This window comes from Lontra canadensis, unplaced genomic scaffold, assembly GCF_010015895.1.
Source record: "Lontra canadensis isolate GAN:19392208 unplaced genomic scaffold, GSC_riverotter_1.0 scaffold88, whole genome shotgun sequence".
NCBI lineage: Eukaryota > Metazoa > Chordata > Mammalia > Carnivora > Mustelidae > Lontra > Lontra canadensis.
In genome coordinates, this window is record NW_022631082.1 from 5076927 (window position 1) to 5097408 (window position 20482).

Consider the following 20482-nt stretch of genomic DNA (forward strand, 5'->3'; position numbering starts at 1 on the left):
TCCTTGCATCTTTCTCCATCTCCAGTGGCAAGACCAAAATGGAGCATGGTCCAAGTCTGTCCACTTCTCTCTATCCCCACTGCCACCACCCTCATCCAGGTCCCCAGGCTGTTGTTGCATAGACCACTGGTTTGCCTGCTGCCCCTCTGGCTCCCCCTACAGTCCATATGCTGTTCAGCAGCCAGAAGGAATTGAAAGCTCCAGATCAGATCATGCTCCGTTTCAAGTGGCTTCTCATCTTGCTTGGACTAAAAGCCAAATGCACCATCCTACCCACAGAGCCATCCGTTAGCACAGCTCCTGTCACATTAGCATCGTGCTAATATTTGTTGACTACAGTGGGGTGGTGGGAAGGCATTCTAGGCAAAATAACAAGAAAGCAGAAGAGAAAATGTGGGAGGCAGCTCCAGGCAGGACTCCCTGCCACTTCCCATCCCCCCACAGCCCAAATCCTCAGACTCACAGGAAAGATGTGGAACTGAGGCTGTGATGGCAGTTCTGCTGCCTGGAAGTCAGGGCCCATGGTGGGGCCATCTCCTTCTTTGTCCTCTTTGGCTAACTTAGTCTCCAGTGTTCTTAGTTCGGTTCCATTGTCAGGGTCCAGGCCCCCCTGAGAACATTGAAACAGACCAAAGTTTGCCCCTGGCCTCCTCATTGTCCACCACCACCACTGCCCGAGGACTTTCCCTTCCAGCCCTGTCCACTTCCCACTGACCTCTAGTATGGTGGCATTGTGGCCAATGGTCACAGAGGTGGTGATGACCAAAGGTGTGGGAGTCGGAGGCAGAGTTGAAGCTGGTGTCTCTGTTTTGGGGCTGTAGCTGGAGGTCTGCAACAGGAACAGGAGTATCAGTTCTGGGGTTCAGTCCAATAAAGACAAAAAGAGGAGATAGGCTCTGCCCCCCAGGAGTGCCTTGTCTGGAGATGGGAACAAAGAATTCCCAAAAAACACCAGAGGGGTATAAGGTAGGGGCCTGCCCAGTGGAGGCAAATGTGTGCTGACTAGACCAGAAGAGCCAGCAGGGGGAGGCTTCTAGTGTGGAAGAGGAGCAAGGCTGAGCCAGGTCTGGAGACCTGGAAGGCAGAGTAGGACTGGCTCCAGAGCCCAGAGATCAAAGTCAAGGTCTAGTACTCAGGGCCAGACTCCTGGAAGCGTATCCTATATGTCTTCTCCCAAGGCAGAGCTCAGTGGTCAGCCAGGCAGGCCTCAATCAGAGAAGCTTGGACAGCTGCAGAGGAATTTCGTCAAGGGCACAAAGAGGGTAGGAGAGGCCCAGGTGAAGGGCTGGGACTAAGGAAGGAGTTGGAGAGGGGTTCTTTTTCTGGGCCTGAGTGGTCATCTCTTTCTCTCCACTGATGCTGAGAATAGATGTAGTGCAACCAATGACTCTCCCCAGCCAAGGACCTCAGCCAATGGCCTGCACCAAGGATGACCCACCAGCTAACAAGCCCCTATTAATGGCCTCCAATTATTCCTACAACCAGTGGCCCATTATTAACTCCAGTAACTCCGATTAATGACCCCCATCAATAACCCCTGACTAATGATCCCCACTAAAGGACTTAACCAAAGACCCCTCCAACTAATAACTCACATCACTGATCTCACAGCAGTTGCTCCCATAACCGTTGACCCATCCGTGGTCCCCCAGTCAATGGCCCCAACCAGTTATTCTCCCATCCAGTGACCTCCCCAACTAATGACCCCAACCAGTGACCTCCTCCATAATAAGCACTAGCTAGTGGCCCCTCAACTAATAAGCCCCACCAGTGACCCCTTAATTGATTATTCCCCAACCAGCGATCCTCTAACAATGAACACCCATGAATGAGCCCAACTCTTACTCCCCAACCAAAGACCCCCAAACAGTAATTTCACTAACCAGTGACCCATCAATGACTTCCTAACTAATAGCTCATCAATGACTCCCAAACCTATTATCTCAACCAGGACCCCTTGAAATTCATCCCTTCAACTGATGATTCCAGTTGGTGACCCCAGAAATGCCTTTTAATCAGTGGTCCCCTATGGATGACCTACCTTCCCAATTGATGATACCTAGCAATGACCTCCTACCATTAACCCTAAATCAGTGATACCAGTAACACCAACAGTGGTCTCTATCAATGACTTCCAACAATGACCTTCACCTAGGAACCTCCCAAACATCGACCTCAATCAACATCCCTATAGTGACCCCCCCAACCAGCAATCTCTTTCATTGAAGCCAAATAATGCCCCCAAATTAGACTCTCACAATGAATAACCCTCACCAGTGGCCCCAAAGAGTCAACCCCAAACAATGATGCTCTAACTAATAAACCCATTATTCACCCCAGCTAATGGCTGCCCTTAGTAGCCTTCCTCAAGAACCCCTTAACAATAAGGTACTCATCTGGGTATGCCCCCTTCCTTCAGCCCCTAAAACTAGATGTTGGGGGGCAGATATGGGAAAACTCATAGGATAGTACCAGCCCTCCCCCCCTCACATAAACAGTTATGAGTCAGCTGAGAAGAGTCAAGTTCAGGGACTGGAGACCAAAGGCAGAGAGCTTGGATTAGGCACCAGCAATCAGTGGGAATAAGAGACCAGAGGTCAGGCAAAAAGCAGAGGTGAGTAACCGCAGATCCCTTACCTCTTTCTCCAGGGAGCCAGGAGGTGGGATTGGGGTCAAATTTTCCTTGTTCTTCTTCTTCCTGCCCTTCCCCTTCCGACCTCGCCCTTTTTTCTTCCCTTTTCCCTTTCCCTTCCGTCGAGGAGGAGGAGTTTCTGGCTCACCTTGGGGAACCTGGGAAGATGACCCCCATCAGGTCTAAAGCCCCACAATGGAGGCTCCATTACTCTGTCATCTGGGACCATGCTGGCACATGGCCCATTGGTCCTATGTTTTGAAGCCAGGGCTCACTCAGCCCTGCGACCTAAGGTCAATCATATGATCTGGGGCTTGGAATCACTGTTATGTGACCTGGGTCAAGGTCACTCATGCCTAGGATCTTTCTGAGGGCAGGGGTCAGAATTCACTCATTCCTGGGACCTGGAGCCAGGGATAACTCAGCCTGTGACCTCAGGACAAGTGCCTCACTCACCCCTGTGGTGGTAGGGTCCGGGCTGTCACAGCCAGGAAGGTATCGCTCACAGGCCTGGAAGGCAGCCTGGGGATCCGGACTTATCAGCAACTCCTGAATATCTCCCTGGGGAGAGGATGGGGGTCAGGGAAGGCACCAAGGCTCCCTCTACCCAGAGCAGCCTAAGTACAAGGAGGGGGTGGCAATCCCTCTGCCCATCAAAATTGAGAGTAGGAAGATTCTATCAGGGTCACGCCAAATCACAACCGCAAACCACACCCCACAACATCTGTCTCACCAGAAGCACATTATTCCTACGCTCTCAGGCACATGGTGACCCTTAATACGTGCCAGGTGCCCTTCCAGGCTTTGGGGATAAGGAGAAGAACAGGACAGATGTGGCCCCTGGCCCACGGGAGGGGACACATATCACAACCACACACAGCACAGTCACCACACCAAAAACACTTCTGTCACCAGCCACCCAATGGCACGCCTTGCCAGCACCCAGCATCACAACCACCCGCAGACAGTTACACATCATAACAACCAGAGCCGTCTGTGTCCCCAGCTTACTCTCCCCCCACAAGTCAAGTACGCGCCATCATGCATTATCATTCTGTGACTCTACAATCTCACACACCATGAAGATGCACACTGGACAGCTCCCTTCTCCTATCTGCTCCACATTCAGGCTGTGGACAAAACTCCCACCCACCCTCTGCCTCGGTTTCCCCTATCACTGAAGCCCTACCTCAAAAGTCTCCTCCCCGAGGTCTTGGGTCCCCAGCACAGTGAGTCCAGCTGTGCTAATGAATCGAGGCCCCTGGCCCAACACGGGGGGCTGAGGCTCACAGTCAGCCACCAGAGTCACCATCCCGCCATCCACACTGACTGCCACACGGTGCCACCTGCAAGGGGAAAGTCTCAGTGCGGGGTGCTTCTCACCCCACTTCTCTCTGGATCCCAACTTTCCCTATACTCACCTGCCATCCATGAGGTTGACTTGCTGGGGGAGGGGACTGAAGGAGTCCCCTAGGAGGCTCAGAGCTGGCCCCAGAGCCAGGCCCAACTGCCGAGTACCACCCTCACCATAAATGGAGAGAAGGACAGACCGGTTGGCTGGCTGGCCCCGCAGGGTGATCAGCATGGAAAAGTTCTCAGGAAACTGCCCATCTGAAGGGGCAGAGGGAAAGGGGCATCTCAGATGGTCTAGCAGTGACCCATGCTCCCAGAATGACCCCCTCCCACCCCTTCTGCCCTGACTCACCTGGAAAGAGCTCCCACGTGGGGATGCCAAGTGTACTGGCCCTGCCAACCCTGAATGCCCGATCGCCCTCTGGGGCCCTCTGGGGGCAGAGGCCAGGCCCCTCAAGGACCCCAGCCTGGCCCCCTCTCACGCCCAGGGCCTTCAGCACATCCACAGGGCCTGCTGTAGAGAGAAGCCAGGGTGCAGGGCAGTTAAAACAAACCCAGCACTTCAAGTGAGTAGCTCAGATTTGGGGAATTCAGCCTCCCGCTGTGTTTGTGGGCCCCGGAGAAGGAGCAGGCCTGGGACCTGCACCCATCTCACCACCCCACAGCTGTTCGAGCTTCATCAGCCTGTTGACTCCTGTTTGGGTTTTTTTCCCCCCCGCCCTTGGTTTTTTGGTGAGGAAAAAAAAAAAAGTGCTGACCTACTTCTGGGATGAATCAAGACTTCCTGGCCTGAGCCCCGGAGCCAGACTGTCCCCTTCTCTGTACTCCCCCACACCAACTGACTCCCTGGGGCTTCTTCCCCAGCCTGAAGCCCCCTGCCAGGGGAAACCCACTTGGAGAGGAGGGGCTCCTAGTGTGGTGTGTTTTTCCTCCCTCCGACCTCCTCCTTTGACCACCACTTCCTCTGAACTCCTCCTCCCTGACTACCATCACCCGTGATCTGCTCCCTTTCACCACGACCTCTCCTGACTTCTTCCTTCTGACCTCCTCCTTGATCACTATCACCCATGACCTCCTCCTTCTGCCTATCCCAGTCTCCTCTATCTGACCTGTGACCTCCCCATTTTATCACCCTCTCTAGCCTCCTCCTTATGACCACCTTTCTCTAATAACCTCCTGACCTCCTCCCTCTGACCCTATTACTTTCATCCCAGGAAAGGAAGGAACTGGTCTGGCCCAACCAGATCCGAATCCAGGCCATCCTACCAGCCCCACCCCACACAGCAGGCCAGTGCTAAGTGGAACCACATGGTTTGAGCGGGGAGGGTGGGGGCTTCCCCTGGGCCCAAAGCCCCTGCCTGCTCTCCCCTCCCCCCCCCCAAGACTGTCCCACTGACCCCCTGACCCAACCCCTTGGCAGAAGCCAGTTCTGTCAAATCCACCCATGACCTCACCCTGGGGGAGTTTCTGCTGACCTCACCAATGGGAGTCAGGGTGGGGGGCCAGACTTGGGGGAGATAGGGGCTTGGATGAGGGACCCCCATCCAGCTCCTCCTGAGTCAGATCCTTCATTCTCCAAAACTTACAGACCCCTATTCCAGCCTCAGCTCCCTCCTGCTCCCAACCTCCTGTTCTTTCTTTCTTCTCTCCCCCTCCCTGCCCTCTCTCTCTGTCCCACTTTCTCTGCTGGTCTTTCCAGGTTCCTCTCTGCGTCCAACTCTGAATCAGTGTCTCTCTCTCTTACTTCCTAACTCTCTCTCTCTGTCTATTGGTATTTCATATATATATCTGTGTAGATTACTCTCCCCATCCTTCTCTCTCTCTCTCTCTCTCTCTCTCTCTCCATCCACGCCCCCCAATTCTGCCGCCGCCACCAGCCCCCACTCTAATTGCCTGTTCTCTGGCTGGGCTGTTATTAAGAGGTATTTGGGTTACAGTCCCCTGGGACTAAGATCTGAGCTCCCAGGCTCTGTCAACCACAAGGGTCACTCCCCCACAGAATGATCATCCCAGCTGCCCCCTTTCCAGGCTGCAGCCCAGCGGACAGCTGAGATCCATGACCCCATGCAGTGTGGCTCTCCCCTCACCCAGACCCCTGTCTCTATGCTGTGGGAAGGAGTAGCCTCTCGCCCAGCTGCTCATTCACATTGAAAAAGTCCTTCCCAGCACCTAACCCAAATGTCTCCTGCTTCAATCTTGTATCTCCTCTGTAATGACCTTTCAGAAACTGACTGCCCTTTCTTTTCATGGCTGGCTTTGTGACAAGGAGACACACAAGAGGCATTGAGTCCTGCCTGCAGGCCCAGAGGGTGGGGGTCTGCCAGGGACCCAGCCTGACCTTCCCCCACACTCTCCCCTGTGTTGGTCAGAGCCCCAGGGAGATGTTGGATGGGGTCTAGGATATGAAGGGAGGCAGGCAGGCACTAGATTGGGATCTCCTCAGAAAGGTAGGATAGCATAGGTGTGAGTGTATACACCATTGTACATGTACATGAGATTGTGCAAGTGTGTCCATGACTCTTTATGGACCAGGGAATGGCTGAGCATGTGATCTGTGGATGTGTGATGTGTGCCGAGTATCTGGCCTCCAGTTGGGAGATTAGGTGCGGGTGTTCGGTGAGTGACTGGACATGCATGTGGGCTGGGGTCCTGTCAGTGAGCAGGTGGGTCTGTGATTGTAACAGATGAGACTGGAGATGAGGGAATGTGGTTATACGTGAGAATATGGCCACCTCGGCAAGTGGGTGACAGGCTGTGAATGCTGACAGGTTTGCGTGGATACCAGTGGAAGCCTGCTCCAGGGCTGCAAGGCGTAGGAGGGTGACAAAGGCTGTGACCCTGTGGCGGGTGGCTGCTGGGGTTGCCTGGGGCATGGGCACCGGTGTTTGAAAATTCCTGGTGTCCCCGAGGGCTTACATTCTGAATGGATGCCTGAGATTGCACGACTGTGGGGATGTGTGAGCATGGGAATGGGACATGGGCCAGTTTGGGACAATCCACGTGAACAGGCACCTCCCTGGACTCCAGAGAAAGTGAGAAAGTGTAGGACGGTGTGTGTGTGTGTGTGTGTGTGTGTATTGGGGGCTGAGTTCACATTAGGGAGGGACTTCCAGAAGTGCCTAAAGCCCAGCCTCTCTCAGACCAGGGATGCCACTTGAAGCACCTTCCCAAACCCTTGGGCGCCCCCAACCCCGAATCCTGTGGGGCGGAGCGCGGCGTCCAGCCAGAAGCGCGCAGCTGGGCGTGCGTCAGCGCTGACTCACTCGTCCCGCGGCCCCCGGGACCCCTTGAGGCCCCTGAGAAATTCCTCAGGAAAAACACCCGCGGCTCGCTCAGCTGGGGGGGAAGAACTTCCACTTCCGCCCCCGCCCGCGCTCCGCCCCGCCCCGCCCCGCGCCCCGCCCCGCCTCGCCCCTCACCGAGGCCCTCCCGAGGTCCTGTCCATGGTGCTGATCGCGGCTCTGGGGAGAGCAGGGTGGGGGAGGGGAGAAATGGGGGCAGAGGAGGTGGGGGCGCGCCAATTGGAGACAGAGGAGGAAGAGGAAGAATACGATGAAGCCATTAGGGGCGATGCAAAGGAAACTTTGAATCCCCGATTAGCCCCCTCCCATACTCGTCCCCACTCAGCATCACCCCCAGAATCATCCGCTCGCGTCCTCATGGGCCATTTTTTACACCCCCAAATCACAACCGAACCCCTCATCGGGTCACCCAAAGACAATCACACGCGTAACACGATTATTCTCTAAGTCAGCCCTACACAGACACACCCACAACTCACAATCACATACTTGGCCAGGGATCACCCATCACACATTCATACCATAATCGTCAACTCCCACACACAATTTCACTTCAAATGGCCTCACACACATTGCTACACACACACCTATAAATTGCATTCACTCCAAGGCATCCACCAGTAAAACTCTGTCACACGTATCCCCCTCCCCCCAGCTGTCACACCCACAAATTGCCCAGAGTCGGATACTCGCGCCCAAACAGAGCACCCCAGCCACTTGCTACACTCACGCCCCCCTTGCACGCCCCCCATTCCTGACTCCACCCCATCTTTTGGGAGTTCGCTAGATCCTGCCCTCTGGATCCTACTCCTATCTCCTTTCCGGCTCACCCGCCTGCGTCCGGAGAAGAAGCTGCAGCGAGGCCAAAAGCAGGCAGAGGCCGGCCCGCGGCTGGCCCAGGCCTCCGCGACTCCCCATCCCGGCGGGGCCCACACGCAAGGCGGGGACCGGCCGGGGCGTCTACGGGGCGCGGCGACTCCTAGGGCTCCGGGCACTCGCTCGCCGCGGCCGGCTCCACTCGGATCGGCAGGAGACTGCAGGAGACCCCGCCCTGGCCTCGCCCTGCTCTCCCGCGCCCGGCCGGGCGGGGCTCGCTGGAGGAGGCGGGGGGGTGGCTGACAGCTGGTGGGGGAGTTGGGAAAGTTTGTGCCGAGTGCTGATTGGCCGGCTAGGGCTGGAGCCCTGAGCCGGGAGCGGGGGCCCTTCTTGTCCCACCCCACAGTGGAGGAAAAGGGTCACTCCCACCCAGCCTTAGAATTCGGGGCCCCAGACTTACCCCAAACCCTTTCCTCCTAACAGGCCCCCTCAAAACATATGTTAGCCCCATTCAAACCTTCAGCCTCTATCAGCCTCCACCCAGGCCCTGGAGTTAAGGCTTTATACAGCTTTTTTATACCAAATACTTTCTGTCTCACCCAGGGCCCCAGAAGGGGTCCCAGCCTGATGCCAAATTTTCACCCACTTGGTTTATCCCAGTGGCTTAGACACAATGGAAGGTACCAGCTTCATCCCAAGCCTTCCCTTTGGGTGTCTAAATAAAGAATCCTCATCCCACCCCCAGCCCCATACCAGATTACAAAATGGCATTCCCAGCCTTACCCCAAACCCTCATTTCTCCACCTAAATTCCAGAATTGGATGTCCTGGCCTCACCCCCAAACCTTTGACACAGATTCCAAAACACAGTCCTCAATTTCTCCCAAACTCTTAATCTTCAAATAAAGGGTCCCATTTCCATCCCTAGCCCTCTCCTCCCCTCTCCCTGATTCAGGTCCCCAAACAGATGTCTTAGCCCCAATTCCAAATCTTCACATATGCCCTCATTAAATGGGGGAAGTCTGGCCCTACTTCAAAGCAGGGCACTGCCTTAGGGAGAGGTGGATACCTGCCATTCTTGAGGTGAGGTAGAGCTGCCCTTCACCCTACTGGGACCCCCCACTGTGACGCTCCCTCATTACCTCCCCCCGGGGGGGGGCGTTACATGGAGCTGTCTGTGCAATTGAACAAGCACAGACTTGTGGGATCTGAGGGAGCTTCTGCAGGGAGAAACCTAAGGGGCGTATCCTGGGCCCAGAACTGCCCCACCACGGGGAAGAGGGAGAAGCTGGCAGTGTCTCCCTCCCAGCCTCTGGTTCTTTGGACAAAGAGTGTCTGTGTCCCTAGAGAGGAGGGGTGGAGCCCCATCTGGCCTGAGAGTTGAAAAGGGGGCAGTGGGGTGGGGAGAAGAAAGGGAATCTCCCCAAGCTGTTTCTTCTCCCTCCTCAGGGACCTCAGAGGCTAAGACTTCTCCTGCTAAAAATTTAGAGTGCCCTGCCCTGCCTTGCTGGGAAGTTCTTCCTAGTCTACCCCCATCATCTGACGTATCTACAACCATTCTCATCTTTGAAAGGAGCCTTCTGGGACCACACTCTCTGCCACTTTCTCTCACTCTCTGCCTCCCATCAGAGATTCTCTGCCCAGAAGCGACAGGAAGAGAATGCCCCTGCTAATTCCCCCACCCCCGAATGATTTACAGTCATAATAAAAAGACCCTAGTTGTGAGTGTAGCAGTGAGAAGAGATTTTTAACAGATAAAAGAAAGAGGCTATTTTGAGGTTAAAAGATTTCCCCCGCCCCCAGCTGCCTGCCCAGGGTCAGTTCAGAATTGGTGTCTTCTGGAGCCCCTTCACCTTGCAGGGGAAAGATGGGAGGGTGTCTAGGAGGTAGGGGGGATGAGGCTAGGATGGGTGGCAGGAGTCAGGTGCTGGCCAGCAGAGGTCACCCATCCTGGGAGGGATCAACATGGCCGACGCACCCCGGACTGTACTGATCTCAGGCTGCTCCTCAGGAATTGGGCTGGAGCTTGCAGTGCAGCTGGCTCATGACCACAGGCACCGCTACCAAGGTTAGAGGCCCAGGGTGGGGCTGGGAGGGGCAGGGGTGGGCATTCTGAGGACCTTCAGCCCTCCTGGCACCATTTCCACTAGCCCATCCCATCAGCTATATGTGTGGGCTTGAGGGGGACCGAGGACGCATGGAGGCCCCCTTCCCACCTCTGCTCAGGAATTATCCCCTCATCCAACAAATATTTCTTGTGCACCTACTGGGTGCCAGGCACTGTTCTAGGTGCTGGAAACACAGCTATGAACAAAACAGACAAAAATCTCTGTCCTCAGCCGTAGCGTAAGGAGGGAGGGGAGCAAGGACAGACAATAAACAGACTTTTTAAAAATTGTATAATATGTCTAATGCTCATAAGTGCTAAGAAGCAAAGTAAGCGTGGTGTATGGTAGGAGGTGGGGGGGAGCAGGGGGGGTAGGTGAATTTTTTAAAGGGCTGGTGGGGAGGGCTTCCCTAAGGTTCCTCTTGGGCATTCCCTAGGACTCCCCTCCCCCACCCCTCCCCAGATTACTGCTCCAAGATAAGCCTCTTAAGTGACCCTGACCTTGGGGGCTTAAAGGGGGCCTCTAAATCTAGGGACTTAGCCTCCAGCAACTCTGGAGTAAATTGCCTCGGTCTGCCTCCACCCATGGGAACCTCTGACCCAGAGCAGGCTGCAGCTGAAGTGGGTAAAGGGCTACTTACAAGGAGGTTGCTGGGGGCAAGGGCATTGCCCCAGTTGGCAGAGCAGCTTCTCCCAACCCTCTGCCCTCTGTCTTAGAGACACACACAGCCTTGGATGGGACGGACCGAGTGCCAGTGCGTAGGGAAGTAGTTGTGCTGTGTGTGTCCCTGTGACACTAGTCACAGCCCTGGACAGGCAGATGAATGTATAAAACTGAAGATTGTTTATGGAGTGCTTACAATGTGCCAGGTTCCGATCTAAGTGTCGTGCATCTAGTAAGTCATTTAATCCCCCAATCACCCCTATGAGGTGGCCACTATCATTAGCCCCACCTTAGAAATGAGGAAACTGGGCCACAGAGTGCCAAGGATTCTTGCCCAAAGTCGCCCCGCTGGAAAGTGGCAGAGCCTGGATTTGAGCCCAGGCAACCCACACCCTGGGACCACAGTTGTCACTGTATGGAGATGCATGTGCTCCCATTCATCTGTGCGATACCCGTGAGTCACACAGGCCCACAGACTATATGAACACGGCCCCTGGAGCTGTGCATGCATGGTCATGGGCACACGCATGAAGGATACAAACATGTACAGAGGGGTTTGAGCTCAGCACTCCCACAAACCAAGGTTCAAATCCCAGTTCTAACACTTACTAGTGGTGGGACAGGCAAGAAACTTCATTTTCTTAGCCTCAGTGCGTTGATCTCTGTGATAGGGACAGTAACTTTACCTACTTATTCTGGCTACTATTGCTAAAGAACAAATCATTCCAAAATTTCTGGTGTAATAGGACAATGGTAGTCACGGTTTACAAAAGTCATAGTTTACAAAAACTCATGGTTTTGTAAAATCATGGTTTTTGGTTTATAAAAGCCATAAATTTGGAAGGGGGCAGCTAGGCGATTCTTGCTCAGGGTCAAAGGCTACAACTGGAACAGCGGGGACTAGTCACAGCCCTGGGCAGGCATCTCTCCTCCTTCTAATAATGTCAGGTCTTCTCCATGTGGTTCCTCTGTCTGGCTAGCTTGGGGATTCCTCCCAGCATGGTGGCCTCAGGATAGCTGGGCTGCTACAAAGTGGCCGAGGATTTTAAGAGTGAACATTACAGGGCTGCCTGGGTGGCTTAGTCAATTGAGCATCCAACTCCTGATTTTGGCTCACGTCATGGTCTCAGTGTCATAAGCTTGAGCCCTGCATCAGGCTCCGTACTCAGAGTGAAGTCAGCTTGGGGTTCTCTCTCTCCCTCTCCCTCTGTCCCTCCCCCTACTCCTGCTCTCTCAGTCTCTCTCAAATAAATAAATAAATAAAATCTTTTAAAAAAGAAAAAGAATGGAGCGCCTGGGTGGCTCAGATGGTTAAGCATCTGCCGTCAGCTCAGGTCATGATCCTGGGGTCCTGGGATCAAGCCTCGCATCGGGGTCCCTGCTCAGTGGGGAGCCTGCTTCTCCCTCTGCCTCTCTCTCTTTCTCTCTCTCTGTGTCTCTCATGAATAAATAAATAAAATCTTGGGGGGAAAAAAAGAAAAAGAATGAACATTAAAGCAAACAGAGCAGAAACTGCAATACCTTTTCTGACTTAATCCCAGAAGCCACACAATGTCACTTTCACTGTGTTCTGTTAGTGCCCAGCTAGACACCAGATTCAAGGAGAGGGAAATGAGATTTCATGTCTTGAGGGAGGACAGCAAAATTCTCAAAGAGCATATGCGATGAAAGATGCTGTGGCCATCTTTGGAAAATAAGCCCGTTACCTTATCATAGGGTTCTTCGTGAGGAGTAGAGACAATGCTTATAAAAGTGTGTAGCACAGTGTTTCACACATAGTAGATACTCAATAAATCGCCAGTTCTGTGGCTGATGTAGATGTGGCTATTTGTATTTCCATATACGCACAACGCACATATATTGACCGTAAATGTGTATGCATTTCTTTTCTCAAGGCAATGTGTTCTCTATTTATTTTATTGCCCTACTCACTGGACTATAAATTCCGTGAAGGCAGGCACTTTGTCTATCTTATTTCATGCAGTCGTCTCAGCACCGAGAATAGAGCATAATGTGTACTAAGTACATGCTCAGTAAATGTTGGATGGAGGGATGGGGGACTAAAGTGATAAAAGGATGGATAAAAGTACATGTAAATGTATTTACACTATATGCATTTGTGGTTGTATAGTAAAATAGGTGTGTAAACCCGTGGGTCTCCATCCCTCTGTGACGGCTCATGCAATATCATGGAGATATGTAAGTGAATGCACAGGGGAAAAGAACCCAGTGCTTGCCCCAACTCTGCTTTCTGTCCCCAGTGGTGGCCACCATGAGGGACCTGGGAAAGAAGGAGACACTGGAGGCAGCTGCTGGGGAAGCTCTGGGGAAGACCCTCACCGTGGCCCAGCTGGATGTGTGCAGTGACGAGTCAGTGGCCCAGTGTCTCAGCGGCATCCAAGGAGGGGAAGTAGATGTGCTGGGTGAGACTGAACAGCCCCTGGGGTCACCCCCCCTTCCCTGACCTAAGCACAGGTCATCATTGTAGTGAATCCTCTCCAGTGTCTGAGCACGAGCCTTCTTGCTTCACCAGCAACCTCTAGCCCTGGACAGAAGGGGTAGGCAAGCTGGCTAAAAGCCCAGGGTACCAGTTTATTAGGGTTACAAGAAATAAACTGAGTCCCGGGGGTAGGGTAGATTTTACCGAATAGAACACCATATGGTGTTCTGTTACATATGGTTTTTCTCCAAAAACCATATGTTGGAAAAGTTACTTTGATGAGTCATTTGGGGAACCGAGCATGATGTAGAAGCAACACATGATCCCTCACAGACCTTCTGAGGAGGGTGGGTGTGGCTGTTTTGATGCAAATTGGGGTCAGAGCTGAATTGCTCTTGCATTAAGGGGAGGCTGCTCCCAGCATCCCTTCCCCCCACCCGGAGTCCAGGGTCCTCATAACAAATGCTAAACTATATGTAAAGATCATCAGGGTTCCACAATTGTCCACTCAGGATACTCTGGACTGGCCCTGAATTTGGAGTAGGGGGTGGGATAATTCAGGGAGTGTCCCTAGAGGAGTGACACTAGAAGGGTTGGGGGGACTTCCAAGTAACCTTCAGTCCCCTCCTTAGTGAATAATGCTGGAGTGGGCCTGGTGGGGCCCCTGGAGGGGCTCAGCCTAGCTGCCATGCAGAACGTCTTTGATACCAACTTTTTCGGGGCTGTCCGTCTGGTCAGAGCTGTCCTTCCTGGCATGAAGAGAAGGCGAAAGGGCCACATTGTGGTGGTCAGCAGTGTCATGGGGCTGCAGGGTAAGCCCTGGGGACCCACCCCTGGGAATCCTCCTAGCATCTGACCCTCCCCAGGCTAGAAGAATGGCAAATAGGTTTTAGCTCATATTCCAAATGAGCCTGTGTTGAGAAGGATTCTGAAGCTCTATAGGAAACATTTGCAGATTAGATTATGTCGGCCATGCTGCAAGAGCTAAGCAGTAGTGTTGTAAATGCTGCAACGGCCATCCCCATCCAGCATCAGTGCTACTTCTGGACACCTCTAAGCCCAAGGCAGGGCTCGAACTCACAACCCTGAGATCAAGACTTGAGCTGAGATCAAGAGTCGGACGCTTAAGCAACTGAGCCACCCAGGTGCCCCAGAACTCCTTTCCTGTGACATTTTCTTGACAAATACCTCTAACCAAGCCCCAGAGACATCTAGCTTTGGAGCTCTGAGGTTCTGCAGAAAAAGAGACTAGTGATTGTTTAGCGACATCTGCCATGAGCCTACTATGGAGGCCACTTATTTGCCATCCATGCTCCTGGGTCTTTCCTCCTTGAACACCTCTAGATGCCCTTCCTCCCTCTGGAAATTCCCTGGGATCTGCCCTTACCTCCTCAGCAGCCTCCTGAAGAATCCACAGTATTTGTTTTTTGTTTGTTTGTTTGTTTGTTTGTTTTAAGAATCTACCTTATTTGTTACCCCACCACGGGGAATCCATAACTACCAATCAGTCCCATCCCTTTGGCCCCTCTTCCAGCTGTAGCTCCTGACCTCAGGAGCCACAGTCACTCTTAATAAGGACAGATTAAAAAGCTGCTGAATAGTACTTGCCTCAGGGATCCTGGCAATTCTATGCTCAAGTGACTCAGAGGTTTAGAGGATGGACGGAAGGAGGGTTTTCCAGGGCCAAGAGTAAATGGAGCACAGGGAAGAGGCAGCACGTGGCACCCCAAGACAATCTCATCCTAAGCATATGGGCTCATCCTTCAACATATGCTCCCATCCTACATACATACACTCATCCTGTTGGCCTTAGATATCCCCCCCATTCTGATCTTTAAAGCCTCTTTGCTCAGTCTCCTGAAGACCTCATGCCCCTCTGGTCCCACAAGCCTGTCGCCCAGACCCCAAAGGGCCTAACCTCCTCCAATCCTCTCAGGTGTGGTGTTCAATGAAGCCTATGCAGCCTCCAAGTTTGCCCTGGAGGGATTCTTCGAAAGTCTGGCTGTCCAGCTGCTGCAGTTCAACATCTTGTGAGGCGGGCATTTGGGTAGTGAAGGGGGAGGAATGGGAGACAGTGGTGGAGAAAGATGAGGGAAGGGGAGGTGGTGAGAGGACGTGGGCTGGGAAGGCTGAGATGATGGGAAAACAAGGCAGCGGTGAGAAAGTGGAATCAAGAATGAAGGAAAGGGAGTTACTGGAAGACAGTGGAGGACTATGGGGGATGGGCAGTGGAGATGCTGGGGTAACCAGGAAGGATGAAGTAATGATGAGAGAAATGGGGGGAGAGAGGAGAAGAGGGACCGTAACGGGGCCGAGAGTGGGTTGGGGTACCAGTCCCCGTACCCCTACTGATGTCCCCAGCATCACCCTGGTGGAACCTGGCCCAGTGGTCACTAACTTTGAGGGGAAGCTCCTGGAGCAGGTTTCCACAGCCGAGTTCCCAGACACCGACCCTGACACCTTGCACTACTTCCGGGATTTCTACCTCCCTGCCTCCAGGGAGCTCTTTCACTCTGTAGGACAGAGCCCACAGGATATAGCCCAGGTGAGTGGGAAACCCAGAGGCCCAAGACATGGCTCAGATATGTGAGGGTGCCCCACCCTGCAAACCGCCCCCTCCCTTAATCCAAGAGCTCAGGGCTCCACCCCATAGGTCATTGTCAAAGTCATCAGCTCCACCAGACCACCCCTGCGCCGACAGACCAACGCCCGCTACACCCCACTGATTGCGCTCAAGACTGTGGACCCCTCAGGCAGCCTGTATGTACGCACCACCCACTGCCTGCTCTTCCGCTGGACACACCTTCTCAACCTTGGCCTTCGATGTCTGGCCTGTGGCTGCCTCCACTTCCGAATATGGCCCCGGTGAGCAGAGCCTCACCCAACTCTCCCCACCTCTGAACAGCCAGGTCTCTTCAGTTTACACCCATCTCAGAGGCCAGTACAGACTCTTCTCTCCTTCCTTCCTTCCTTCCTTCCTGGGCATCACTCTGTGCCTGGGCATTGCTGGACCCCAGAAATTCCTCAGCATCCATCCACACACCCCTCCATGGTCAGGGCTGGGGCAGAAAGAGGAACGCTTGGACTCTGGGCTGAGGAGCCCAGAGTAAGGACCTGGAGCTATGTCTGGCAAAGCAAGGGAGGCTTCCTGGAGGAGGCAACATTGTTGCTGGACCTTGAAAGATGAGATAGACTGCTTCATTCAACCTCTGGACTTTATTATCTTGGGCCTGGGAATATAAGGGTGATCTAAAACCCCTTCCACATAGAACTGAGTTGACTAACGGGTCTTCAGACTTTTCTGGTCACACACTCTGTCAGCAAAATGTTTGTGCACTCACCAGTAGTGCATGTATATTTTTTTCATAAAATATGTATTTGTATCCACGAGTAATCACTATATTAAATATTTAATAAAGCTCACTTTCTTGTGTCTAGATAAAAAAATTTTAAAAACTAAGTTTCACTTCAAACACATTAGAATGGCTACTATAAGTAAACCAAGCAAAGTAACCAGTGTTGGTGAGGATGTGGAGAAATTGGAGCTCTTAGGCACTGATGCTGAGAATGTAAAATGGTATAGTCACTGTGGAAAAGAGTATAGTAGTTCCTCAAAAAAAAAAAAAAAAAAAGAAACAGAATTATCATGTGACCCAGCAATCCCATTTCTGGGTATGAACCACACAAATTGAAAGCAGGGTCTCAAAGCCCATATTTGCACACCCGTGTTCATAGCAGCATTATTCACAATGGCCAAAAGGTGGAAGCAATTCCATACATGGGTCCATCAACAGAAGACTGGATAAACTCAATGAGGATATCCACAAGATGGAATATTATCCAGCCTTAAAAAGAAGGTAAATTCCGGGGTGCCTGGGTGGCTCAGTGGGTTAAAGCCTCTGCCTTCATCTCAGGTCATGATCCCAGGGTCCTGGGATGGAGCCCTGCATCAGGCTCTTTCCCCCTTTCTCTCTGCCTGCCTCTCTGCCTACTTGTGATCTGTCTGTCAAATGAATAAATAAAATCTTAAAAAAAAAAAAAAGAAGGTAAATTCCAACACCTACTGTGACATGAGTAAACCTTGAGGACCTTATGCTCCGTGAAATAAGCCAGACAGAAAAAGGACAGATACTGTCTGATCCCACTTAGATGTAGTCCCTAGAGGAGTCAAATCCACGGAGACAGAAGGTAGAAATGGGGGGAGCCAGGCAGGGTGGGGTGTGGAGTCAATGTTGAGTGGGGAGAGAGTTGCAATTTTGCAAGACAAAGAGTTCTGTGGTTGGAGGGTGGTCATTGCTGCACGACCATGAGAGTGGCCTCAGTACTAATGATGTGTATGCTCAGAAATGGTCAAGATGGTAAATTGTGTGTTTTGTACATTTTATCACAATTAAAAGTTTTTAAAAAGCAACCGGGGTCCAAGTTTCTTGGCCCTCGTGTGGAGAGTTTGGAAGCAAATGGACTCTGGGTATAAATGTTGACCTTGTCTCTTGTTCACCAGGTGACCCTGGGCAGGTGACTTCCTGGTGTCATCTTCTGGAAAGGGGAGCTAACAATAATGGCAGTGAAATGACAGGAGAAGCACCCTGCACTGTGTTCCATTTCGCTTGGAGCTTTTGGTGTGGCTCCTGTTTAACTATCTCCTTGGAACGCCAGGCTCCAGGCGAAGGTGTTTTAATTAATGTCTGCTCTTGCAGCCTTGTTAGGTAGAGGCACTCGGAACCTGCCCGGTCCATAAATGAGGAAATTGAGGTTGTCCAGAGCAGAGGGGAGGGCAGGACTCAAGCCTAGGTCTGTCCAGCTCAGTGTATGCTGGGCCTTAAGGGTCTCTAGTAACCTCTTCTAGGACAAGAGAAACTGAGTCCAGGGCCCGTAAAAGAGGTCTCTTTGAGTCAGTGCACATATACTGGGACCACTTAATATTTTTGGTCAAATGAACCCCTCCGTTCTCCTCCCCGACACTGGATTTTTGAAGCTGTGTTGGAATACAGAAAAGAGTACATGAAAATGGGGCCCCTGGGGGGCTCAGTTGGTTGAGCATCTGCCTTCAGCTCAGGTCATGATCCCAGGGTCCTGGGACGGAGCCCCGGCTCCTTGCTCAGCAGGGAGCCTGCTTCTCCCTCTGCCTGCTGCTCCCCCTACTTATGCTCTCTCTCTCTCTCTCTGACAAATAAAATCTTAAAAAAAAATGTTAAAAAAAATATATGAAAATAGATCATGACGATGGTTGCCCAGCCTTGTGACTATACCAGAACCACTGAATCGTGCACTTTAAAATGGCAAATTTTATGGTATATGAATTATACCTCAATTTAAAAATTAAATACATTCTTTTGAAGGAATATATGAAGCACACATGTGCTAGAGGTCTTTGGAGAGCCAGTAGGAGGCCTCAGCAGGAGCTGAGAGGCAGGGAGGAGATAGACCAGAGTATTTCTCTCCCAGGCTCCCTCCATGGGGGTCTCCGTGTATTAGCAGCATCTCCATCCATCCAAGGCCCCAGCTCCAGTTTCTGAAAACCACTCCCTCCCTATGCCCCCTTCAGCCAGTGATGGTGTTGGGACCCCCACAATTGCCATCAGGATGACACTGCACTATCTTCCCTAGGGATACACACCTTCTGACTTCACCTTTACAATTGTCCCTGTCTTCATTGATCTCCAAATTACCCACTTTGAATATATTATCTTTTTCCATCCCGGACTCTGACAGACCCAGTGTATATGTGTGAAAGAGCCGGGGAGCAAAACACACGCAGACTAGCTCACCGTCAGACTCCACCATTAGAACGGTACTGATATTTGCTGCCTGCCTTACCCCGAAAGTCTCCACCATCCTGATTTCTAAGTCCAACATTATCTTGTTTTTCAAGAAGCTCCCTTATATAAATTATTTCAAAAGACTAATTTGGGATGCTTGGATGGCTCAGTCGGTTAAGCGGCTGACTTGTGCTCAGGTCATGATCCCAGGGTTCTGGGATTGAGCCCCTTGGGGGACCATCATGGGGCTCCCTCCCTGTTCAGCGAGAAGTTTGCTTCTCCCTCTGCCTCTCCCCTGACTCATGCTCTCTCTCTCTCTCTCTCTCTCAAATAAATAAATAAAATATTTTTTAAAGTTTTTTTTGTATTTTATTTATTTGTCAGAGAAAGAGTGAGTGAAAGAGAACACAAGCAGGGGAAGCAGCAGGCAGAGGGAGAAGCGGGCTCCCCACTGAGCATGGAGCCCAATGTGGGGACTCGATCCCAGGACCCTGGGAACACAACCTGAGCTGAAGGCAGATGCTTAACCACCTGAGCCACCCAGGCGTCCCTACATAAATAAATAAAATCTTAAAAAAATAAAAAAGACAAGTTATCTTCTTCCCAAAAAGGAAAAGCCATCATAGTCACCATAAGTGAGGCCAAATTCGATATTTACAGGGGGGGCGTACAATATTCCAAACCCTATACTCATAGGCTCTTGATGTGGGAAAATACATCTCTCTCAGATAGGCCTTCTCTCCCAGATTGTCTTGCAACTAGGGAGTGAGCCTGTCACCCCGATTCCACTCAGGTACAAAGTTAGATTTGAGAACCCACCACCCAAGGGAGGAGAGATCAGGAAAGGGAGGTAGCGGAAGGGACAGGGGCATTGCAAATATCCAGGGCCGTCAGCGAAAGCCAGAGCCGACAGCCAGTCTTAGCTGCTGGCCTGCGCCCTTCCTTTGCCCCTTCCGTCTTCGAGGGCTGGTGATTTCATTAGCCACCAATATCCACCCAATAAATTCCTTTGCAGCTTAAATCACCCTGAGTCAGCTTCTGTTGCATATAAGGAAGAATCATCACCAATCCAGATGGCAACATAAAAGCAAATTCAGCGGAGGAGGAAGAAATGTTATTATGGTCTAGCGGGATGCCACTGCCGACCAGCAGAAATTGGCCAACGTTCAGAAGGTGCTGAAGACGCACAAACCCTTGTTCTTGATTTCTACAGTCCCACCTGCCCGTTGGTCCTTCCAGTCTTAGCAAAGATAAGTCTGTTTTAGTTGCTCATGCCAAAAATCCTGGAGTCATCTCTACTTCCTCTCTCTCATACCTCACAGCTAATCAGATCTTGTTCACTGGACCTGCAAAATATATTCAGAACCGACCATTTCGCAACACTTTCTGGGTCCCCACCCTAATCCAACC

At 52.0% G+C, this 20482-nt stretch overlaps 2 protein-coding genes across 3 annotated transcripts in view; one reads left to right on the plus strand and one right to left on the minus strand.

Moving 5' to 3' along the window:
• COL5A3 (collagen type V alpha 3 chain) overlaps nt 1-8321 on the minus strand; it is a 37276-nt gene extending 28955 nt beyond the window's left edge. The window contains exons 1-8 of one of the 2 annotated variants that reach the window (XM_032883937.1): nt 8118-8321; nt 4338-4496; nt 4054-4243; nt 3822-3978; nt 3089-3193; nt 2638-2790; nt 716-829; nt 464-610 (exon numbers count right to left, since the gene is read on the minus strand). In XM_032883937.1, the coding sequence (XP_032739828.1) occupies nt 464-610; nt 716-829; nt 2638-2790; nt 3089-3193; nt 3822-3978; nt 4054-4243; nt 4338-4496; nt 8118-8205 (1113 nt within the window). In that variant the 5' untranslated portion in view covers nt 8206-8321. Of the gene's footprint in view, nt 1-463; nt 611-715; nt 830-2637; nt 2791-3088; nt 3194-3821; nt 3979-4053; nt 4244-4337; nt 4500-8117 lie in introns of both variants that reach the window. The other variant, XM_032883936.1, reaches the window with a different exon arrangement.
• Nucleotides 8322-10067: 1746 nt separating this feature from the next.
• Nucleotides 10068-16182, plus strand: RDH8 (retinol dehydrogenase 8). The gene is made up of 6 exons (XM_032883502.1): nt 10068-10170; nt 13135-13296; nt 13946-14125; nt 15250-15343; nt 15675-15858; nt 15967-16182. The coding sequence occupies exons 1-6, from the start codon at nt 10068-10070 to the stop codon at nt 16180-16182; spliced, it is 939 nt and encodes a 312-aa protein (XP_032739393.1).
• Nucleotides 16183-20482: the final 4300 nt, after the last annotated feature.